The sequence below is a fragment of the Equus asinus genome, chromosome 1 (assembly GCF_041296235.1).
Source record: "Equus asinus isolate D_3611 breed Donkey chromosome 1, EquAss-T2T_v2, whole genome shotgun sequence".
NCBI classification, from domain to species: Eukaryota; Metazoa; Chordata; class Mammalia; order Perissodactyla; family Equidae; genus Equus; species Equus asinus.
In genome coordinates this window covers 144164127-144183140 of record NC_091790.1, presented here as the reverse complement: position 1 = coordinate 144183140, position 19014 = coordinate 144164127, and the positions used below count along the sequence as shown (strand labels likewise).

Genomic DNA, 19014 nt, shown 5'->3' with positions numbered 1-19014 from the left:
CTAGCAGTTCACTAGTAGCATTAAGGATTTTAATTGTGCTAAATAAACATGACAGGCAATTATTGAATGTTGTTACACACTGGGAAATAAAAATGAAATGCTAAGCATTATACTCAATAGCAGTTTTGTCTATCTCAGTGTCTAATTTGTATCTTTTAACAATTTAATAGATTGAGTTTTATTTGAGAGATGTTTTCTGGAATACACTACTGGAAAATCAGACATAAAAGTTTTATATCTGCTTACTTAATAGTATAATGTGAATCAGTCTGAAACCATACATGTTAAGTCTCACTGATGCCGTAATACTTCAGCAGATAAAGTGGAAAGAGAGTTTCCATTGTCCGTTGCTCTGTGAAGCAGTGACATGAAAAATCATGTGATTCTACTTTCAACTACAATTACTGAATAGCAAAAGGGTAGAAGTTTACTTCTGTAGTCGTTTTGAAGTTTAGCAAAGTGGAAAAATGCATTTCTTCTAGAAATGTTTCCATAACTTATTACCTTTGCAATACTAGTGTGCTTTTGCCAAAGCTATTGATAATATTTGGAAATATTTGGGATTTTAAAAAAATTCTTTGTACTTTTATGAACAAACAATTTGGTCACAGAATAGCATTGATTTGGAAATGACTTTAAACATTTTTACAGTCTCATTCTGTTTCTTAAACTATTACTGTGAAACACAAAACAAATTATTACTGGCTCTGTCAGGAGTTACATTTTTAAGCATCTCATAGAATTTTAGATAAATTTGTTTACTGGCTGTGCTGTGTGAAAAGGGGAATGGGACTTGAAACATATTTCAACTCAAAGTAGTTAAGTGGGCTTGTTTCCCACCTCAAGCCATAATTAAAGTCAAAGTATAAAAGTTAGGTGGATCACTACAATCTATTTCATGAATAGTTCTGCTTTTCAAAATTTTAGTAAACACTATTGTAAAGTACTCCTTTAATTCTTCATCGGACTTTCCTCTTCCAAAAGCCTTCTTCAATATCGGAAGTACATTCAAAGCTTAACATTGGTATCTTCTTTCTGTCTTCAATGTTTCACGACTAACAAAACCCCAACTGGTACATCTGCCCTCTTGAAGATTATCTGAGACTAATTCCCACTTTTGAAAACTCTTTCATTGCATCCTGCTCTTCATACCAAATTTATAATCCCATCTTTTAAAAACACTTCTCCTTTTATACTTCACTTACAGTTAGATGATATAATATGCATATCCTCTGATGCATCCAATTCATTCCTAGGAATACTCCCAACAGAAATGCATATATACGTTCACCAAAAGACATGTTTTAGAATGTTCGTAGCAGTACTGTTAATACTGCACGGTAACAGTACTGTTATTGTTCCACATGAAAAATACCCAAATACTCACCAACAATAGGATGAATAAATAAGCCATAATATATTCACACAATGGAATGCTATACATCAATTAGAGTGAACAATCTTCAACAACATGCAACAATATGGATGAGTCTCACATCCCAATGCAGAGAGAAAGAAGGCTAGCACACATGGATTTACACTATATGATTCCATTTATGTAAAATTTTTAAAAAGCAAAATAATTCTATACCATGAGAAATCAGGCTAGTGGTTGCCCAGGTGAGAAGGAGTAGGGATTGCAAGGGAACACAAAAGAGAGTTCTGGACTGTTGGTTTCATGGGTGTATTCTGTGAACTTTTTACTTATGAAAGATGCACTTTTGTGTATGGAGACTACAATAAGTTTAAAACACGTGATGTGTATTCTTTGACAAAACTATAGGAGAAAATATATAGAAAGATATGCCACAAATCTACTTCTCTTCCAGATTTTGCTGATTCTGCCTGTGTCTCACCACATTTCCTAATTTTAGTCTTACATGCAAATAAATACAAGTAAAACTGGTGAGACTTAAATAAACTCAATGGAGTGTATCAATGTCAGTGTCTTGTTTGAAATTATACTGTAGTTACCATAGTAGAAAACCAGGAAAAGTATACAAGGAAGCTCTCTGTATTATTTCTTGTAATTGTATGTGAATCTACAATTACCTTGATGAGGAAAATTTCATAAAATTTCCCGCAAAAAAGAGGGAGTGCTGAATAAACACAATAAAATATATTAATTTCTAAAAATCAGACCCTATTCCAAGTAAACTATACCATAATGTCTGGGTTTGCTGGAAACCTGTGCTTTTAACATGTGTTCCGGGTAATTTATGATAAGGCAAGACTGAGAAATACTATGTAGTAAATTGGCTAAGTTTTTAACACTGTCTCAATCCAGGACACTTTGAGCACAAGCTTATAGATAAATTTGTCCTATTGGTTTTTAGGTGGTCTCGTTTCTCTGTAATAAAAGAAATCAATGTTTGTTGGTTATGTTTTAAATCTACGTAGAGTGAAAGGAATAAAATACTTAGGAATAAATTCAACAAAAGAAATGCAGCTATAAAACATCACTGAAAGAAATTAAAGAAGACCTAAATAAATGGAAAGAAATTCCGTGTACCTGGATTGTTAAGATAGCAATACTCCCAAATCGATCAAGTTATTCAACACAATTCCTATCAAAATCTTAGCTGCCATTTTTGGCAAAAATTGACAAGCTGGTTCAAAGAATCAAAAAGAGGCAAAATAATTTGAAAAAGTAGAACAAAGTAGGAGGATTGACACTTACTGATTTCAAAACTTACTGCAAAGTTACAGTAATCAAGGCAATGTGGGACAGTCTTAGAGACCAATGGAATGACATTTAGAATCCAGATATAAATCCTTACATATATGGTCAATTGATTTTCAACAAGAGTGCCACAACAATGCAATGTAGAAAGAATAGGCTTTTCAACAAACAGGCCTAAGATAACTTGATAATCACGTACAAAAGAATGAAGTTGGACCCCTTAACTTTTATTGTATATAAAAATTAATTCAAAATGAATCATATACCTAAAGACAAAAGCTAAAAATATAAAAGTGGTACAAGAAAGCATAGGTGTAAATCTTCATGACCTTGGATTAGGTAATGATTTCCTAGATATGGCATCAAAGCACAAGCAACAAGAAAAACAGATAAATTGGGCTTCATTAACATTTAAAACATTTGTTTTCCAAAGGACACTAAAATAGAAAAGACATAATTACTAATTTTGACAAATGTAGAAATTGGAACACTCATGCCTTGCTAGCGGGATTGTAAAATGGGACAGTCACTTTGGAAAACAGTTTGGCACTTCCTGAAAAAGTTAAATATAAAGTTATCATATAACCCAGCAGTTCCACTCCTAGCTATATACCCAAAAGAACTGAAAACATGTCCACACAGAAACTTGTACATAAATGTTCACAGCAGCGTTATACATAATATACAAAATGTGGAAACAACTAAAATATCCATCAGCTGATGAATGGATAAATAAAAGATGATATATGCATACAGTGGAATACTATTTAGCTGTAAAAAGGAATGAAGTACTAACACATGCTACAACATAGATGAACCCTGAAAACATTGTACTGAGTGAAAGAAGCCAATCACAAAAGACCGTGTAATGTTTGATTTCATTTTATGAAATGTTCAGAATAAGGTGAATTCTTAGAGACATAAAGTAGATTAGTGGTTGCCAGGGGATGAGGGAAGGAAATATGGGAAGCGACTGTTTCTTTTTGTGATGATGAAAATGTTCTAAAATTAGATGATAGTGACAGCTGCACAACTCAGTGAGTACATTAGAGACCAAAACATGAGCTGACCTTTATGGTGTATGAATTATGTCTCACTAAAATTTTAAAAAATCTACCTGGAGTTTCTAGTATAAATTGTTTATATTATAATCATCTTCAAAATCAAATCCTTGATGCTGATGTAAAATGGCAAGGCAGAGTGTTTTCTTGTATCAAGAGCAACTACTCTCCACAGTCAGATTACAGAGGACAACATTTGACTCTTGACCAGAGGAATTTTGCTTTTTCCACATATTTGCCTTGAAACAATAGTGATAAATTGATATTGTGAAATGCCAAGTTGGTGGTGAGGGACTGTTCAAGGAAAAGGCTCTTATTTCTCAAAACAAATCTGTAGACTATTAAGTTAATTGGCTGTGTGATTTGATGGAATGCATGCTGGCCTAGACCTCAGAAAACCTTTCCCCATCTCTTACTGTGAAACTTACTTACTGTGAACTTGCACTTGTCAGTTCTCTCTCTGCATTTGTTTTCTTATCTGTCCAGTAGAATATCAATCCCTGCCCAATACGTTTATAAGATTTTCAAGAGAATCAAATGAATACAAGATGTGAAGGTGTTTTGAAATTGACAGCACTATAAAAATATGAGACATTATTTATTTAACATCCTTCATTTTTCTTCTTCAGAGTTGGTTTTCAAAGAAGGGGGAAACAGAAGGCACTAAGTTAAATAGTTCCTTTTGGATATCGATCGAGAGAATCTCGCTTTCTTCTTGAGGAAGAACATTGCATGGGCTCAGAAACTTGAATTTGTGTGACATTAACAGGATTTTATAGAAAACTGTTAGAATTTTTGTAATGTATCGTTCTGGCAGCATGAGAATGATATGGCAGGAGACAAGTTACTGTCAATTAAACACGAGCTGTCAGAAAGTCAGAAATGTTGAAATACGGTGAGCCTGAATCCTAAGCAGATCATGTGGCAGCTGCTCAGCTGTTATTTTAACAGAGTCACTGTACGTATGTGTCATTTTCCTGCAGAATTTAATTTGAGTCCCTAAAGACGGAGACGTCTCTGCATTTGCATGTTGCTGTCAAATCAAACCTGGACCTTCTAAATGAGCTAGACTGGCGAGTGGTAGAGGGCAAGTGACATGTGAAGGAGATAGCTCTCATCTTTTTCCTCTACCCAGGTTACATCGAAGAGGCCTGCATCATGCCCTGCCCGTCAGACTGCAAGCTCAGTGAGTGGTCCAACTGGTCGCGCTGCAGTAAGTCCTGTGGGAGTGGTGTGAAGGTTCGGTCTAAATGGCTGCGTGAAAAACCGTATAATGGAGGAAGGCCTTGCCCCAAACTGGACCATGTCAACCAGGTATTTTCTACCATTGGGAATATTAAAGTGTTGTTTAGATTTACAGTGATCTATTTTTTTTCTCCAAAATGGAGAAAAGTAAATAGCCCCTAAAAAAGAAATTTGACCCATTTTATCTTTAAGATGACTGAGTAAAGTACATATATGTTATTAAATCCCAAATCAGATATATTATCTCTGCATTCTCAGGAGATTTAGCACCCTGCATATACACGCATATTAATTTAATTAAATGGAAATAAAAATGACACCTTTCAAATAATGTCAAGGTATTTAATCTGTCATAAAGTTGTATGTAATTTGTGTGCTGAGAACAGGATTGTTTATTCTTATAGTTCCCCTAGATTCTCAGAAAAGATGTCTCAATTACCGACTATTTAAATTAAAATCAAAGAAAGTATATGGATTTGGTTCTAAAATTAGGAAATATATACTGTGCGTTCACTTAAGTTTGCTTGATATCAAATACGTTTAGAGAAAAGAAATATAAAGATGACTTCAAAATCATTGTAAGTATGCTGTCCATCAGTTTAGGCATTAGCCTTTTCAATCCTGTTTGGAACTTTATTTGACTTTGTATGCACACTTCATTAGCTGCTGTTAATAGTTGTTACTTGTGTGCTAATGGAGTTATAAATTAAAAAGACTAACAGAGGGAATTGTGACTAAGTTAAATGTAATATAAGGTGCATCAGACAATTATCATCATGTTTGGCCTACATGTGAATTAACAAAGAATGAATTTTAAATAGTATGTGTAGATGTTAACATGTCTGGTTAAATTTGTCAAATGAACCAAGTCATATGTATGAACCAAACTTAAATATGTAATATTTTTCATACATATGTAGACTGTGTAATTTTAATCTCCCAACACACTGCTTATCAGTACATACTTTCCTTCCCAAATTAATCTCAATTTATTAATAACAATGAAAATACACTATAGAGAAAATAAAAAGAACTTTTGAATTGAATAAAGAGATTAAGATGAAGAAAGTGGAGAATTAAATTCCATAGAAAGTACTCCGTAAGAATCTTGATTTTTTCCCAAGTGAAGTTGCTGAATTTGCCCTTAAATTCAACTGCAGGTAAAGAATATACTGCACTGCTGCCATCTATTGGTAATTGAGTTTCCCTGTCATGGGGAATATTTGCAAAGAGGAAAATTCAGTTCTGTGACCCTGATGAAACAGAATAACTGAAATGTAAAGTTAATAATACAAAACAATATTTCTCTACAAGTTTTGAAATCTTGAATTTCCAATGGCAAGTTTAATTTTTAATAAATTTGATCCATGGTTCTAATAAAGAGAACTTCTACACTTCCTCATACCTTCAGTATGTGTGTGTGTATATGTGGACAGCCATCAGATCTTAAATTTAAATGAGCTGTGTTTGCCTCAACATTTTCTTTAATAGTGAATTTGCAAAGGTTCAAGACCTTGTGCCAAGTTGTCTTTGCTATGAAAGCTCTCTAACCTAAGCCATTTCTCTGTCACTCTCCAACTCTGATGTAATCTGATGCAGAATTTGATGGGGATTTTTGGGTACTTGTTATCAGCTTACTGGTGGTGTAGTGAGACATTAACAACTGAAAAATCAAAGCTAAAACAAGAAATAATAGATTCCTGAATATTTGGGCATAAATGTTCTACATTAAAATATAGAAATTTCTAGGCGTTTATGTATTAGTAAAATAATAGGAATGTAAAGAATATGCAAAGATTTGTGTTAATGTTGAAAGTTGTAAATCACATAGATTTTTAGTACAATTGTGCATTCCTCAGTAAAATAATCAGTGGTCTGTTGACTTGAAAATGGTCTCTGAGATTCTATTTTCCAATTGAGGAAGCAAATCCTCATTTCCTAAGAAATATAGGTAGATGGATTGATTAAGATTGATAGATTGATCAATTAATCAATCTATAGACAGATAGTCCATTCACAATTTGGACCACAAGATATTGCAGTTATATATCAATTCCCCAGGATATGTATTTTGAGGTCCACTCAGTTTTCTAAGATTTCTTCATCCTGCCCATATAATCCTTTCCTTAACTGTACTGTTTGAAATATTCATTTGTGTAGCTTACTTTTAAACGATAAGGAGTTAGTTTTTCTCTCCCAAGACTTAAGAGAAGGTGTTCTAATCATTTACCAAAAAAAAGTAGGCTTTTATTTATGGATAATAATATTTGCAACTTAGAACATGAGTTCCTCTCATGAAATATACTGACGTTTTACTTATCTTTGTTTCTCTCCCTTTTCTTACTCCTCTTGAACACTACTCCAGGCACAGGTAAGAACTCTTAAGCCTCGTGGTTCATAAGAGAGTGCTGCTTGTTTTCCTTTTTAACTCCTGATTTCAGAGAATGCATTTTTTCCCTGCTATTGTCTCTTATCTTTTCCAGGGAGAAAATGTCATAGTTTCCATAAAGTTTTTGTTAGGCAGCTGTTCCTTTTTTTCCTGAGCATGCTACCTGTGTTTTCTCATTTTGATATCAGGGCCTGAGGTGCAGGGCTAGGCGGGCACAAGCTTTACTTCACCAGCCTTGAAAAGGCAGTGACACCTCTTACTAACGACCTGGTGCTTCTCAGGAGAGGTGAAGGTGCCTGTGGGCTGAGAGTGGGTGGTAGGAGGTTGCTCTGAACTGATTTGCATTCACTCCAACATAGGAGATTAAAATGAAAACCATCAAAGAATGAGGAAACATGGCATTTCCCCTTCAATTTTCGCATTTCCCACAAGGTGTAGGGTAGCATTTTACCTGTTAATATCTAGTTGTACTTTAGTGTAGCACGAAAGCGAGTGTGATCACTTGTGACAATAAGTATAGATTCTTACTCCAACCACACATATTTTTCATTCCTATTTGGTTGGAAGAGATCCACTTTGTTCACTTTACTTGGGTGTTTAGTCCACTAAAATTTGTGCAAAAGAATGGCTCCAAAAGTTATTTAAGTCTGTGTTTTCTGGAATTAGATAGTTACATAAGACATTCACTTCTGTGTAGTTTCTGTGCGAGTGTATGTGTTTGTGTGTGTGTAAAATAGGAAATAGAGTTGGATTACTATAGATTTTGAAATGACTTTAAAAGATGTTTTCCTTTAATGGTTGGATCAGCTCTGTTGCAGTGAATTACGGTCCATTTATTTCCCTTTTTAGTTCTTCTTATTGAGGAAAGAACATAATTGTTCACTGTTCTAAAAATCCTGAAACCAAAGACACTACCTCAGACTTGAGGTTGAAAGACTTGAGGCCTTCATGGATACCAGAGAAAGACAATTTACTTTGCTTCAAATGGCCCTCTCTGCTGTCAGCTGTTGCTGTGTGATATGAGACCAGTTTCAGACTTTGTCCAAGCCCTAAATGATTGAGGGTTAGTTTGAAGGCAGCTTTATTTCATATTATTTATATTCTAATTTAGTTTCATATATGGAACACAAAAAAGTATAAATTCTTATTGTTTTGTATATTTATTTGGAAAACAGGCCAAATTATATTTATTTGAGAACATCTACTTTTGTATGCTTATTTAATTCATTTAGTCAACAAATCTCTATTGAATGCCTACAATATGAGCACCCTGGGGTAAGTATTGAAGATGCGTAAAACTGTGAACAAGAGAGATGGCCCAGGAAATTGCAATACTGTGGGTACAGTCAGTACAGAGAAGTGTGTAGCACATCTGATGTGGTCCAGCAGGTCAGATCTCCAGCCACAACATAATGGAGCAGCAGAATACAGCACAGCTAGCCCTGCCCTTTACTGCTGGAACTCTCCACAAATTTCTCTATATTCCTCTTTTAGAATGATGAACAACAAAGGAGAGAAATAAAAGTAGCTGAACAAGAATATAACGATTCTTATGATGTAGAGTCTTCCCACGCACTCTCCTCGGTTTCCCTGAGGTGAGATCATTGAGAACTGTGTGTGTTTCAGGTGTATGAGGTCGTCCCTTGCCACAGTGACTGCAGCCAGTACATATGGGTCACAGAGCCGTGGAGCGTCTGTAAGGTGACCTTTGTGAACATGCGGGAAAACTGTGGAGAGGGCGTGCAAACCCGGAAAGTGAGGTAAGGCCAACCTAGTAACAGAGAAGCGAAAGGCACAACCACCTCCTGGTTTCACACATGCCAACGGGAGCGTTCACTCCTCCCGGGTCTCCTGAACATCGTTGCCTTTAGTTTTATTTTTAGGGAATCTGGTTCATGGAAAACTCTAAGGGCATCTGCTTCAAGCAGCACTTTGTCATATTTGACCTTCTGGTTTAGGAAGCTTCACTTCAAGGTGCTTTTGAGGGGGGAGAGCTGCGTGTTAAATGTGAGCTGAACTAATGCAGATTTCCAACCCCAATAACTTGTTTCTTAAAGGCCAAATATATTCCTAACAGCTTTTTAATGATAATCGGTTATAAACTCTTGCTCCTTTATAGCAAGTAGCTAACTTTGAGTACACTCAGCTCCTCGAGCAAGCCTTCCCTAAATCCTAGTGCCACTCATTTGCTCTTCTGTGGCTGCACTAGCCAGTAGGGTAGCCACTAGCCACATGTGGCTATCTCACTTTAAGTTTAACCTAGTAATTAAAATTAAATGAAATTTAAAATACATTTCCTCAGTCACACCAGACACATTTCAAGTGCTCAATAGCCCTGGGTGGCTGATGGCTATTCTGTTAGCACAGATATAGAATATTCTCATCATCACAGAAAGTTCTGGTGAGCAGTGTTGCTCTGTGGCATCCCAGACACCCCTGATTGTTGTGAAAAGATCCATTTACTAGTGTGTCACCTTTATTAAACTCTATAATTTTCTCCAAACTGAGACTCTGTAATAGTTAAAGAAATTCCCTAACACCTAATACCAGTTTGATACTCATTAAATTTTGCCAACAGCATCTACATGTGATCCTTAAGGGTTCTAGAACACTGGTAAACAAGGACATATGGTTTTTTAATCCCCATTTTGTAGAGTAGATTCAGAAATACTAAAGAATTTACCAAGAACAAACATCTAGTAAAGAGACAGTGTTGGCATTCAAACCCAAGTCTCTTGTCACTCTTTAGACCAGTTTCTTCTAACCCTGCTAAGTGACACACACAGTAAAGACAAATATGAGAACATCCAGAACTTGACAACTCATGTTGTGAAGAAGCCCATTCTCACCCATGGCCTAACTTTTTCACAGATTTGATTCTATTTCTCAATAGAGAAGTAGAACAAATTAACGTTTGTATCATAAAACCTTGGCACACTATGTATAACTTTGCTTTCAATAAAAGTAATCTCTATTTCTTTTTTCAAAAGCTCATCTGAACTCTCAAGTTATTTTTCTGAGGAACTTAATAAAGGTAGATGGCAGGCAAGTAAAGAATTGATAGGGACATGGGGAAGAAAAAGACAGAGATTCTGTTTGCCACTATTCCCTTCCAAATCTCAAATGTCTTCTTCAAATTTAAAAATATTTTTCTTGTATTAAGAATTTGATTGGGTTGGGGGATTTGTTAGTAAAAACAAAAAAATGGTAGTAAAGAATTACTCTTCTTTCAGCTTCCCCTTCAACTCTGTACATAGATGTTGCTTATTTTTGCTTTGTGAATAGATAGTCTTAATGTTTCCAAACACATCCTAAACAAGGTAGCTTTTCAGGTCAATTTATTTTTTCAGTAAACATCTTGAATGCAGATAGAGAAGAGAAGGTCAGTATTGATTGTGATCTCTGATCACGTAATAATGTTCCTATTTGTTACTGATTGAGTAGTACACCTCCCTAACCTTATCCTCTGCTAATTAAGGTCAAAATGTCCTGCTTAGACACGAGCATTGTGTGACCTTTGAGGATAGATACGTCTATAAGAGAGAAGGTTTCAGTTTATCCGATCCCCTGCTTTCTGTGGGAGGATGGTCTGAGTGGTGGAAGTGGTTTGCCCTGGAGGGAAGGGATTTCTTCACTGACATTTTTTTTTAGAATTGCCAGCACATAGTGATAATTAAAAAAGACTAATAAAAGATTTGGTTACTTTTATTGTTGCTTTTGAATTCTCTGCAATATACGCCCTTACTGCCACACCTCTGGTGGGCCTCCAGTCCCACCTCTGCCTTCAACTTGATTCTCCACTATGTATTTCTGGTACAGTTCACTTTTCTCCCAGCATAATTCCTTTTCCTATGAAAGGAGAAAGGTCAAGAATTTGAAGAAAGCAAGAGAACTTAAACTGACTTCCCTTTGGGCTCAAAACTTGATCCAAATATTTATTCTGTATTCTAGAGTGGTTAAAAAAAATCATTAATACCAAATAAAATAAATAAAACAAATAATCTGAATGTTAATAATAAAGGTTTTCTTTTTAGCACTTGTGGCACATTCAAATGATAGAATTCAAATGTAGTCATTAAAAATTATATCTTAGAAAATAGTTATAGACACGTTCATAATGTATTGTTAATTTTTTTCTTAAACGGTGCAAAGAGTGGGTAAAGTTTGCTCCTATTTTATGAAATGAAAATATATGTTTAAATATAATAGTCTGTTAATACTGGTATCTCTGAGTGATATAATTATGTGACTTTAGTTTCTGCTGATTTTCCTAAAATGAATGTTACTTATAAAATAAAAAACAAAAGGAGGAGAAAAGCCTTTGAAAAGGAAGTTGTATGTATGTAACTACATAATAGAGTATTGACCATCTCTCCTTAACTCTGAATCAATAGGTAATTTTGCAAGTTAATCCCTGTACATCGTGTCAGTGCCTACGTGAACGCGATCTTTTCTGAGTGGCAAATCCAACTTTTGAGCATTCAGCTGTCCTGGCTGCTCCATGTCCTCTCAAAGCCACTGCCAGCGGAATAGTTGTTAAAATGCCATTGAAGGAGAACTTTTTCTGGGAAACTAAAATTCTCCCAAAGAAATTTAGAATTTAATTTTTCTTTCAACAATGAAATCAAATAAATATATACCTTTGTGTGTTTCTGTGATTGCTCTTTTATATACTTATCTAATAAAAAAATGCAGAGGTGGATATTTTTATGGGGTTTTTTTTCAGGCTGCAAACTCAGGATATGACCAACAGCACAGTTTTCCAGTCTTTGAATACATCCTGTAGGAAAACGACCTTTCTCCTAAATTGGGCAGCACTGTATAGAAAGGTGTTTCTGCAGTGTAGATTTGTGAAGACTCAATGTCCCTCCTGATTGTAAACCCCTGAAAAAAGTTGAGACCCCAGGTATAATTGCTAATGTAATTCAGCCGACAGTTGAAAACGTTGCAGAGGGTTTGAGAGGCTTAAGAGCTCAAGCTTTCCTTTTCATCTCTTGCAACGTAATTCTCTGCCCAAACCCATTAACTTGGTTGACTTCCTCCGAGTTATCGATGAGGGATAAAGTTTTTCTCTTCTACTAGAAAAGTGCCGGGAGAAATTATTAACTAAGGTAAAAGTGAAGTCTGGTACTAGCCACATTAATTAGATTCCCAAGAGATGAGGAAAGAGTCCTTCATGACTGCTTACAGTAGAATGAAATGTAACCAAGTATTTGAATTTATTCTGTTAAAAAGAAAAATAACAGAGGCAAGCCCAGTGGCGTAGTGGTAAGTTCATGTGCTCTGCTTCAGTGGCCCAGGGTTTGCAGGTTCAGATCCCAGGTGTGGACCTAGTACCGCTGATCAAGCCACGCTGTGGCAGCATCCCACATAAAATAGAGGAAGATTGGCACAGATGTTAGCTCAGGGACAATATTCCTCAAGAAAAAAAGAGGAGGTTTAACAGCAGGTGTGAGCTCAAGGCCAATCTTCCTCACAAAAAAAACAAAAATAAAAAAGAAGAATTAAAAAATGGTCGTGATGTAGGAAGATCCAAACAACCACATTTAGAGAATTTGTGCTATTGCTGTTATAATTGTCTTTTCACTTCTGGCTTTCTTTTAATATTAGCAGCAGATGGGAGGCTAAATTACTTTTTAAATGACAAAACAATTTGATAATACCGTTGGTTACTTTAGAAAATACATAATGAAGCTTTCTCACTAGGAAATTTCAGTGTGCCTCATTTTCCACCGTATTTAAATCTACCTTCTCTATGAAATCTGCCATTTTCTTCAGAAGAAAAAGATGCATTATATTCCAAAATTGCAACCTTTCTGTGAACCTCTTTGAACCACTCGTTAGTTTCTGCATCGTATATGAGTGCAAATGACCTTCTCCTTTCCGAGGAAGGCTTACAGAGTTTACATACACTCAGTAGCTATTATTTTAAAAGATTATGATGATGCATACAAGCACAGGTTTTTAAATCGCACTGAAGCACTACAAGTATTTATGGGAAGCAAAGGTCCTTTCGTCTCCATGTTTGGAGGATCTTATTCATTAAATTCAAAGCTTCCCTCCTCCCAACCCCATGATGATGGCTTAAGAAGAACCATCTATCCTATGGATTGGCCATTCTAATTGTCCTGGCTCCTTCACTCATTTGGATGTTTTTTTCCAGATGCATGCATAACACAGCAGATGGCCCTTCTGACCACGTAGACGATTACCTCTGTGATCCAGAAGAGATGCCCCTGGGCTCTAGAGAGTGCAAATTACCGTGTCCTGAGGACTGTGTGATATCTGAATGGGGTCCATGGACCAGATGCACTTTGGTGAGATAATTAACCGTTTATTAATATAGAGTTTGCTTGGGGCCAGCCCTGTGGCGTAGTAGTTAAGTTCAGCGCACTCTGCTTTGGCAGCCCAGGTCTGTGGGTTCAGATCCCAGGCATGGGCCTACATCACTTATGAGCACTACTGTGTCAGTGAACCACATATAAACTGGAGGAAGATTGATGCAGATGTTAGCTCAGGGCTAATCTTCCTCAGCAAAAAGCAAACAAAAACAAAAAACAGAGTTTGCTTAATTCCTTACCACTAAGCTTTAAAGATATCATTAAGAAAATAATAGTTATTAAATTCGTTACCAAATTCATTACCAAAGGAAGGGGTGTTTTTCTTGGCCACTTCATTCTATGACTGTGACATTTAAAATCAGCATTTAGACTCACACTAGAACAGCGTGACCTCTTACAAGCTTTGTATTCCTTCCCCCTTCTCCTAACCCAGCACAAAATGCCTTCAGATTGGCTTATAAATACACAGCATGTTAAAAACTACAGTGGTGATCATGATTCCCTTCAGGTAAAGGGAAAGAGAATTAAGATCTAGTAAAGGTACAATAATGGTGTCAGGTTATTGTCATGCCTTGCTTTTTGCCCAATCCATTTTATTTAAATTGTAGGAATAATCTTTCACACAGTGGGGGTACTGAAGCAGGAGTATTGACACCAAAATGCCAAAGATCCTGGTAAGAAGGAGAGTAGAAAGAAGAAAGCTGCGTATCAATGAATCTCTTTCCACACACTGACTCTGTGTCTCTTTGGGCCTGGAAAGCCAGCTGAGAGTTTCAAATCACACAAAGCTTCTAGATTTCAACAGCCAGTGGGGGCTCTTCCACACCACCCTGGGAAGAGTCATTTGAAACAGAACTGGCTGACAATGCAGGAGATTTGGCTTGCCCCTGGGGACCTTCATAAAGCTGTACATTTCAAGATGACCTCAAAAGTGTGGGAAAAATACATCTAATGTGGAATTAATTTGCTGAGATACAGTATAGGACAGTTACAAAGAATTTGTCATGCATGTTTTCAAGGAAAAATTAATTTTCAATCTGTGTTAATATTACTAAGGATGCTGACTGGTAGCGAACTGATAGAGCAGGAGCAAAACAGAGCTGGTGGTTGACTGGGATTCAGGTCAAATTGCAATACAGAATCAACTGTTTCATGAGGGTGTGGAAATGCCTTTCTATTCTCATTCCAAGCATCAGATTTGAAATTCCTGCTTCTGTCCTTAGAAACCGAATGTTTTCATAACAAGACTGTTCCAATAGGGGAATGACAAGCCAGTCTTTTTAAGTACTAAATTATGTTTGTGTGCATATGTGTGTGTGAATTAGGAAAATAAAGGTCACTAACAGCTAGTTATTTAAAGTCACCTTTAAAACGATTTTTCAGGTCTGAGAGACTATATTAGATGATTGATAGATAATTTCTGTATCAGTGATCTGCAATAATTATCATCATGCATGTGTGTGTTTGTTTATTTGTGATGTGTGATGTAGCTATTAGTATTTGACACACAGACTCTTAAGCAGCTTATTGCTAGATGGGACATCAAAAACTCATCCAACACCTTGATGTTATAGATGAAGAAACTGAGGTGTAATGAGATTATTCGAGTTAGCCAGTGGCCCAAACGTTCTACCTCCTGCTTCAGTGCTCTCCCTAATATGTTAGTTCTTGTGTGGCTGAATCTTCATCTTTCTGAGGAGCTGTGTTACTCTTTGTCAGCCTTGCAATCAAAGCAGTTTCCGGCAAAGGTCTGCTGATCCCATCAGACAACCTGCTGATGAAGGAAGAGCCTGCCCTGATGCTGTTGAGAAGGAACCCTGTAACCTGAATAAAAACTGCTTCCACTATGACTATAACGTAACAGGTATGTGGAGAGCCATCTTACCATGGAGTTAAGGCCAGATCCCGCGTCTGTCAGCTCAGCAGTGTTCCGAATATTGTTGGTCTCCATCTATGTGCCTTTGGACATGCTGCTTGCTCCCCGAAAAATAACTCTTTATTAAATGACAGAAATATTTATCTGTTTTACTTTTTAGTAAACATTAAGATATAGAGAATAAAAATATCACATAAACATTAGCCCCTGAGGTAGATAGTGGAGAGTCAGTTTATGGAAAGATGTCTTTCTTCTTCAGGAGAAGTTTAAGCACTGTAACACACTGGGACAACAATTCTTTGTGTGGAGGCAGTTCATAAGCATGATTATAAACATGATGGAAAAACAGCAGCAATCTTAAGCTTGCCAAAAAATGTATAAAGAAAATATAAATATTTCAATATTATCAAAAGAACAGATGAAAAAGGATAGATAAGTATTTTTTCAGAAAAAAAAGCTTATTATAAATTCCATTTTTTACCCTACCCCTCATCTCATACCATCAAGGCAAAAACTAGGAAAGAAGAGAGCTTGTGGGCTTATGTGATTTGGGTTAGCACTGAAGATTATTTTGGAATTTTTCCCAAGTAATTTTCACACTGAAACTTCAGAAATTGTACAATGATGCACAGTGATCAGATTGGCTTTTGTTTCCTTTGGTTTTTCTCTTCAATTTCCTTTGATGACACAAAGAAATCACAGTTCTCTGGGACATGCTATGTTACCCTGGAAAGAAAGATGAAAGAATTATTTGGCAAAAGACATAAAATAAGAGATTTAAATGAATATGGCCAAAGTGATTTTGAAATAAGCACACATTTTAAAACATTCTGTGTGTGAACAGAAAGTGAAACACAGTATTTTATTTGAATATAACTACACAAAGTACCATCCATTAAAATTTTGATGATTTTGCTAAAATAAAAATAATGTTAAAACTTAAATTTCTCCTTTTCTTAGGAAAAAAGTTTTTAAGTGACATTTGATCTGCGCCAAAGTCACTTTTACAATATCGCCAAACGCCAGCTATCAAGAGTGTCAAGTAGACATCTGCCTTCAAAAATAATCCCTGTAGCTATGTGCAACCCCAGCAATTCCATTTGACTCCTGATATGTTCAAAGCTGGGACCCATATGCTCTGCATGTGAGGTGATTGATTGTGGGGCTTAGGAAGCAGTTGTGAATTAAATATGGGATTCAGGTCATCAGAGTTTCATTTGAAATCTGTTTCATACACAGCCTTCTGTTCTGATGGGCTCCCTTCCTTTCAGACTGGAGTACATGTCAGCTGAGTGAGAAAGCAGTTTGTGGAAATGGCATTAAAACAAGGATGTTGGATTGTGTTCGAAGTGATGGCAAGTCGGTTGACCTGAAATATTGTGAAGAGGTAAGGGGATGCTGTGTTATATCTTTCGAAAGTAAATTCTCTCCTAATAATTCCAATTCATGCTGAGCCAAGTGACCTGTGCTCCGTGCAGCTCATTGCCAGCAGATGTTTTTCTGCGCTATTCAGAGGTTGTTAAGCATCTTCTTGAAAAGAGACACTGTCCAACACAACTGATTTCTACAGATAATTTCCTGTATTTTGTTCTGCTTGGAGCCCAAAGGTATGCTAATTAGCCTTTTGTCAAAGAAATGCTCGGAGAACAATAAGTAATCAAGGTGAATAAAGGCAATAAATCTTAATCAGACTACTCATCATCTTTTGTAATTTCATGTGAATTTTGTGTTGCCTGGGACACCTGCCAAGATCCATCATTTATTCTCTCTGTTGCTAAACATTGATCGCATGTGGTTTGGTAGCAGATTTTGATATTAAGTTCTAATACCCAGCTGTGCGAGTCTAACTACTGCGGTCTGGATAAGAGACAGCGTGAAATTCAAACAAAGGAATGGAGCCTGCCATTAGTATTAGTATCCTTTAGGTACAAAGAATTGTAACTGTTAATTTTCCAATTTAAAAAAGTAACATTATTTCTAGATATGACTTTATGAAATGTGAGGAAACATAGCTGTTGGCCTTTCTTAGTTTTCATGAAGCTATGCTTCATGTTGTAATTATTTTTGTCTGATTTCTATACCAAAAGAGTACTCACATTCCTGACAGGTTTTGACTCCTCCTGCATCTGAGGCCCAGTGCGTTAAACATGAACCAAAATAAGCAGATAGATCTGGAACACATGGGGAGGAGCTTGAAACCTCATTAGGGTTCAGTAGACATGATGACTGCAACTTCTGTCCACACATCCTGAGGGTTATTAGAAGCCCACAGTAAATTGTTCCAATTCCTAAGGGAAAACTTGAGATGGCAATGTTTTAATCCATTTGAAATCTTTATTATGTGAACACATTTTAACTTCCTTACATCTCTGTCCATGGAAGAGAACTCCTAAATGTGCTGAAAACAAGTTGTTCAGTTAATAAAATCCTCTCACTATCATCGTATAACATAACTTAGTCTATTCATACTTTAGATTTAACTAGAAATTTCATACCTGAATCAATCTGGTTTTGAACCTAACAGCATCGGAGTAATATAACTATTATAAAAGTAACATTATTATTAATGAACATTGTTATAGTCATGTATTAGCTGGCGAGCTTTCTGTGATCTACTTTTAGTAGATTAATATGTTTCTTTCTTTACAAATGCACGTATAAATGCCCTCCTGGGTCAGAGCGAAACCTGCAATGAATAGCTCTGAGAGCTTTCTGAAAGCTAAACCCAAATGTTATAAGACCAGTTTTAAAATATCTCATATGACTACAGGGAAAAGGTGTAATTAGGGCCCTTTATTTCTTAAATTAAATGTGAGTAAAAACTTGAGAAATTACTAATTTTAATTATCCAGAAGACTAGATAAATTTACTCTTATGTACAAGTATTATAACATTTGAATTCTGCGTAACAATTAGGGATTCAAATCAGAACGTTCATCAAAGCCTGTCTTCAGGGAGAACGGTGCTACTCTGCAGAGCTGGATTAAATAACTCATATCCCATTTTATCCACCCCTATGGATGCTGTAGGATTAAATAATAGCCCTGAGAAAAGCTGGTTATCTTTTTGAACAATGGATTGATGACCTACCTGCTAATCTGTGTGTAAACCCTGCATTCACTGCAACAGCAGCAGCGAACTCTTACTGTTTCTCTAACAGCCAGAAAGAAAGATGGCATTACCACCCAACAAAGAGGAAAATTAGGGTTAAACCCATCCAGCATTTATGCAGTATTTTTTCTTTGATGTTTTTCAGACATTTACTCACCCGATACCTAGTAACTGGTTTTTCCTTTCCTCTTCTTTGATCCCTGAACAGATTTCCTTGCATTTACTTAGTCACATATGTTTAGATGATGATGATGGATTAGACAGATAGGTAGGTAGATAGATAGACAGACAGTTAGTTAGATAGATAG

General features: G+C 36.1%; 1 protein-coding gene across 1 annotated transcript in view; it reads left to right on the top strand.

The window, feature by feature from the left end:
- THSD7A (thrombospondin type 1 domain containing 7A) overlaps positions 1-19014 on the top strand; it is a 661869-nt gene that overhangs the window by 619420 nt on the left and 23435 nt on the right. Inside the window, exons 17-21 of the mRNA XM_014838058.3 lie at positions 4880-5058; positions 9005-9138; positions 13542-13695; positions 15439-15583; positions 16867-16982. Coding sequence (XP_014693544.3) covers positions 4880-5058; positions 9005-9138; positions 13542-13695; positions 15439-15583; positions 16867-16982 — 728 coding nt within the window. The remainder of the gene's footprint in view (positions 1-4879; positions 5059-9004; positions 9139-13541; positions 13696-15438; positions 15584-16866; positions 16983-19014) is intronic.